A 6,000-nucleotide genomic window follows, 5' to 3' on the forward strand; every position below is an offset into this window, starting at 1 on the left:
TATAAAGTTTAAGTCAGATCTAACTAGGATTACCATATATGTCCTCTTTTTCCAGGATAATTCTCTTTTTCATGGGTATGTAAAATGAGAGTCGTCGTAGCAATCCATAGTTAAAAGTAGAAGTCACCCTTTTTTGCTTTTCAAAATATGGCAACCCTAAACCACACCAGCCTGTAATCTAATATAGAAAGTTATTTCACTACATACATTGTCAGTTCAGATTTCTGAACTGCTATTGGTTCAGGTATAATTCAGGTATAATTAACTATTAGTAAAGGTAAAGGGACCCCTGACCATTAGGTCCAGTCGTGGCTGACTCTGGGGTTGCAGAGCTCATCTCGCTTTATTGGCCGAGGGAGCCGGCGTACAGCTTCCAGGTCACGTGGCCAGCATGACTAAGCCACTTCTGGTGAACCAGAGCAGTGCATGGAAACGCCGTTTACCTTCCCGCCGGAGCAGTACCTATTTATCTACTTGCACTTTGACATGCTTCGAACTGCTAGGTTGGCAGGAGCAGGGACCGAGCAACAGGAGCTCACCCCATTGTGGGGATTCAAACCGCCGACCTTCTGATCGGCAAGTCCTAGGCTCCGTAGTTTAACCCACAGCGCCATCCGTGTCCGTGTTAATTATATGAGACAAAATATTATGGCAAAATATTATGGCAGCTGTAAACAAAATTTGCTCCCCCATATTCTATGAATTAAATATCTTAGATAGCAGAGCCAATTACGTCACTAAACTAATAATCCCAGCCCAACGTAGGGCTTTTATGCTGGCCTGTTTGAATGTTTTTCCCTCAGCATTTGTCAGGGGAAGATATCAAAACATTCCTAGAAACAAGAGACTCTGCAGATGCTCTATGAATGTCCCGGACACTGTAGAGCATATTCTCCTTCATTGCCCATTGTACAGTACGCTCCGTCAACGCGTGCTGTCCCCTCTTTTGGGTGGTCTGGAACCGCAGCAAGGCGAATGTGTGGGATTCTACCTATCCGACGTTGACCAAAGGGTAACGGCGGGGGTAGCCGAGTTTTTGGTAGCAGTCCTCCAAGGAGCAGGTTAACAAGGAAAACCACTGACTCTATATGTATATATATATATGCATTTAGCAAACTGCTGCCTTTTTATATATATTTTAAGGCTTTTATATGTTATTTTCTCTTTTAAGGTTTTATTTCCATAATGCCTAATAAAGGTTTGATAAAGTAATAAAGTAATTATATGTAAGGTTCACAGGCTAGGCATAATCCTTTCCTAAGTACAGTAGAGACAATGCCTACATGTGTAAGGATTCCATTAAGACAGAATGAGCCAATCTAGTTCCCTCCATATATTATTGAACTCCAACTCCCAACAGCCCTGGTCAGCTTGGTCTATGGCTACGGTCAACTAGAAATATAGCTAAAAGCTTGGTGCACTTGTCAAAGCAAAACCCCATTCTGCACAACCATAGCATGCATTTAGGACTAGGAAATAACCTAAGCCTACATCAGGGGTGGGAAACCTGTCATCTTCCAGATGATGTTGGACTACAGCTCCCATCGGCCCTAGCCAGGATGGCTAATGGACAAGACTGATGGGAGTTGCAGTCAAACAACCTCCAGAGGGCACCACATTGGCTACCCCTGGACAGGACATAACCATCCTGCCAGATTATTAAAAGAATCCTCAGAGGTCCATCTGAGTCAATCCACCACAGAGATGAGGTGTGTGGTATCCTGACATAGGGCCTTTTTGTGATGGCACCCCAATCACCTGAATTATAGAATGTGCTCTCAGGAGCAGGCCTCACCTGGTGTTGTGCCTGTTCTCTTTTTGGCAGCTGGTGAATATTTCCTTAAAAACAACAATAACACTAACAACTGTCCCTTACCTTTACAACTTTTAGTCTCCTTTTGAACTGAAATCTTTTACTTAGTTTTTATGCTGAGGTTTTTTGCACTGCATTTCTCTTGATTCTTTTATTTCGCTTTTATTTTTGTTTGAATCTTGCGAACCTCTAAGGGCATCTTTTTTTTCTTTTTAATGAAGAACAGGTTCTTAAAACATTGTGATAAATAAATAAAATATTCCATGATCCTGTCACCTGCCCAGCTTTGGCCATGCACACAGTCACTGTACCAGAGTTGTCTATAAAATGCCATACACATGCTTCCTTTACCCCCATCTGGCTTGTTCTCTCCACCCATTCCACTCCCAACATCTCCAGTTAAAGAGGTCTTAGAAAGCCTTCTATCTCAGAGAGAGAGAGACTGAAAACCTACTGCCAGCTGCAGCTGGAAGAGCCAGTGACCCTCCCACTCGGCTATGACTTCATCTAGCCATAGGAAACATAGATGGCTGCTTTAAATGTAGTCAGACCCATTGGTCCATCCAGCTCAGTGTTATAATCAGTGACTGACAGTGGCATTCCAGGGAGGGAGTTTCTCCCAGCCCTACGTGGAGATTGGGCCTGGGACCTTCTGCATGCAATGCAGATGTTCTACAACCAAGCTAAGGCTTCTTTTCCAGACACACAGCTCAGCTTGCCTTGCAGGGCTGCTGAGAGCACAGCATAGCAGGTTAGGAGGGACCTTGAATGCCACCTTAAGATTCTTGGAGGAAGGTTGGTACAGAGATGTAACCATGGTATCTAACTTCATGTGTCCTCTGCATTTCTGTTGACCAGTAAACCTCAGTCGGAGACCCTGAAAGCTGGAGACCTGAGGACGCGCATTAGTCGATGCCAAGTTTGTATGAAGAGGACGTAATGCCTCAACGGAGAAATCTAACGGTGCACTTCCTTTAGATATACACTTCCTTTAGATATAACAATGGTGCTATTGTGCAGAAGAAGAAGAAGAAGAAGAAGAAGAAGAAGAAGAAGAAGAAGAAGAAGAAGAGAAAATTCTGATTATGCAGATTCCGGTGTGCCTCTCCTCAAGTGCCATCCCAAAGGTGTTCTTCTGGTGCATTTTTTGTGTGTGTGTCAAGGAAGGGAACTGACCTCTTGCAAAATATTGGAGACACCTGGGGTCACTAAGGATCAGAAGGTGAAGTTACCACTTCTCCCACCCCAAAGGCCAAGAGGGCCCGCTTTGAAAATTCATCCCAGAGGAAAAGAAGAAACTACAATCTTACAATGCACTGTGATGGTTCAAAAGAGCAGACTGCTCATTTTGAGAAGCCCAAAGTTCATGGTGCTACTAACCCTACTGTACCCCAGGTTTTTAATATGAAATGTTTAAGCTTATTTTTTTTCCTTTGTAAGTAATGAAATGTGTATATTGTGTAAGCACATTTTTTAAGTTTTCAACTTCTTAATCATTTAGACACAAAGCAGCCTAAAATCACTGACTTCACCAGAGTAAACCAAAACCTATATATAAATATATATGTTAAAAATACTCACATAAAGCAGAAAGCAATATTGTATAGGCAATAAGTGACAAGAGGATCTATTTTTGTCGTGCAGCAAACTACTACTGAGTTTTAAAGGTTTATTTTCTTCTCTGAGTTCTGGGCATATTTTATTTAGGAAAAGGTATAATAATGCTATAGCCATAATTGTTTTTAATCGGGGCTGTTGATGTCTATATTGTATACCACACTCTTGATGATTTATCTGTCCTTAAGAAGCAAAAGAAAAAAAAACCCCACATTTTAAAGGGTTTTATTTTTGCATATTCTGTGAAATATTTTAAATGCTCAGCCAATCTGGTGCTTTGCAGATGTTCCAGACTACAACTCCCATCATCCCTAGCAAATGACCATGTTGACTGGGGCTTATGGGAGTTGTAGTCCAAAACTTCTGGAGGGCACAAGATTAGGGAAGGCTGCTATTTTCTTCTATTAAAAAGAATCATATTCATATAGTAATAACTTACATTGGTTCAGCTAACTACCCCTTGGAAAATATGCAGAAAACGCAAATGTATAAATATTATTCATGCACAAACAAATCCACTTTTTTTTAGCTATGGTGTCTTATATTTTATGCAGAGTAACTGTACACCTTGAAAAACCCTTTTGACTGAAATAAAGTGAAAACTGGTAATAATTGACCTTTTCATACCTGCATGTCAGTTATTTAGGGAGTCTCTTTAAGGGGATCCCTACAAGTTAGCCATTCTTCTAACAACAGTGTATAAACACCATCCTTCTTGAATGGTTAGGGTTTGGTTTATTAAATTTATATATCGCTTCCTCCTATTATTTATTCAGTTTATATCCCACTCTTCCTCCCAAAAGAACCCTGGGCAGCAAACACATCAAAAACATTCTAAAAATAGCTTAAAACAATCACATTGTCTTAGGCAATGATTTCATGGTTACCAGGATCAGTATATTTCAGACATCAAATGCCTGGGTATAAACAGGAAAAGTTTCAGATTCTTCCTGAAAGTGAGCAATAAAGGAGATAGAAGACTCTCACAAGGAAAAGTCCAAAAGCAATTTGCAAGCAGAGTAAAAATACAATTCATCACCATCATCAGATTTATTAATTGCCTTTTAAACAACCGTCTCAATGCAATTTATGCATAAACTTATAAGTTAAGACATATGTATATATAAGTAATATAAGGATATAACAACTATGGGGAATTTTGTATATGTGGAAGACCTGGGATCAAATCGCTCCATTTTTTCTCAGAAAATATGCAAGTTGAGTAAATATGCAAGCATTTCTCCAGTTTTCATTTACAATGAGAAGGGTTTCACTTTTTTACCCCATTCTTTAGGCACAGATGACCTTATAAGGATACACAATACTTGACTGGAAAATAAAACCTGCTTATCTTGTCCTGGCAGAGCTTCCTGGGATCAGGCAATCCATCTCTTCTGCTAGAGGGGTCAAAGTGCAATTCCTATGGAAGACTGGGCAGTAGCAACAGCAGCAGGCATGAGCCTAGGCCCTAGGAGAGAAATCTGCACTGGTCCAATTCAGGGATGGGGAACCTGTGGACCTTCAGGTGTTGTTGCCTCCAACTCCCATCAACATCAGGAGGGCCGCAGCATGTTCCCCATCTCTGGAATTTCTCATAAGTCTACTCTTCCTCCTTGTGGTTTCCTTAGCCAGCTCGGGGAAGTGTCAGAAGTTGGTGATCCTCAGCCAAGCCAGATGTGTGTCTTCAGCTTTGCCCACTACGTCAGCTCCCTGTTTTAATCGGGAATCGGTAATTTAATGTTGTGTGTGAGTTCTCCTCCTCACACCCAAAATGAACAAGAAGTGTGCTAGGTTTTACTTGTGCAACAGCACTCCCCAAAAAGGAAATGTGTTAACCAAAAAGAAGGCACAGTACGTAGCTAAACTATGGAACCCCTTCCCACAGGAGGCAGCGATAGCTATCAACTCAGAATTCATGGAGGACAAGGCTACTGGTGGTTAATAGATGTGATGGCTATATTCTACTTCCAGTGTCAAGATGCCTCTGAATGCCTCTGAATGCTAGGAATCACAATTGGAGAGGGTGTTGGTGCTCTCAGGTTCTTGTCAGCTTTCCATATTGGGCATCTGGTTGGCCTCTACAAGAACAGGATGCTTGGCCTAGATGGGCCATTGGCTTGATCCAGCAGCCTCTTCTTAAGAGCTTACATAATTTTTAAGAGGTGTCTCCCTCCCCCAAAAGGGGCAGGGAACAGTTTGATATTTCTCCCACATGATATAACAGAATTCATGTGACAGACTGGGCAAAAGAGAGAGGAATGGATGTGGTAAACTTCCAGTCAGAGCAGAGAAAGGCAAAGTCACTTGAAACAAGATCTCTTCATCTATTTAAGCAGAGATGACCCAAGTGATAGAACTGGTGTCCCGTTCCACCCCCACCCCGCATCTTAGCTGCTGACATAGATAAAGTATTGACAACTCTTTGAAGCCAAAAGGTCCGAGGATCTAATGGGGGCAAGTTTCCACCTTAGATAAGGTGGCAATTATTAGTCTGCTTCAGGGCTTTGTGAAATTCCATTCATTATAAGCCTCTGGTGTGTTGTGTGTTTGCTTGTGTGTGTGAAAATCAG

General features: G+C 41.6%; 1 protein-coding gene across 1 annotated transcript in view; it reads left to right on the forward strand.

Moving 5' to 3' along the window:
* COL4A5 (collagen type IV alpha 5 chain) overlaps nt 1-4,046 on the forward strand; it is a 135,773-nt gene extending 131,727 nt beyond the window's left edge. The window contains exon 51 of the mRNA XM_081846897.1: nt 2,672-4,046. Coding sequence (XP_081703023.1) covers nt 2,672-2,753 — 82 coding nt within the window. The 3' untranslated portion in view covers nt 2,754-4,046. The remainder of the gene's footprint in view (nt 1-2,671) is intronic.
* The last annotated feature ends 1,954 nt before the right edge of the window (nt 4,047-6,000 follow it).

This window comes from Podarcis erhardii (assembly GCF_964252035.2).
Source record: "Podarcis erhardii genome assembly, chromosome: Z".
NCBI lineage: Eukaryota > Metazoa > Chordata > Lepidosauria > Squamata > Lacertidae > Podarcis > Podarcis erhardii.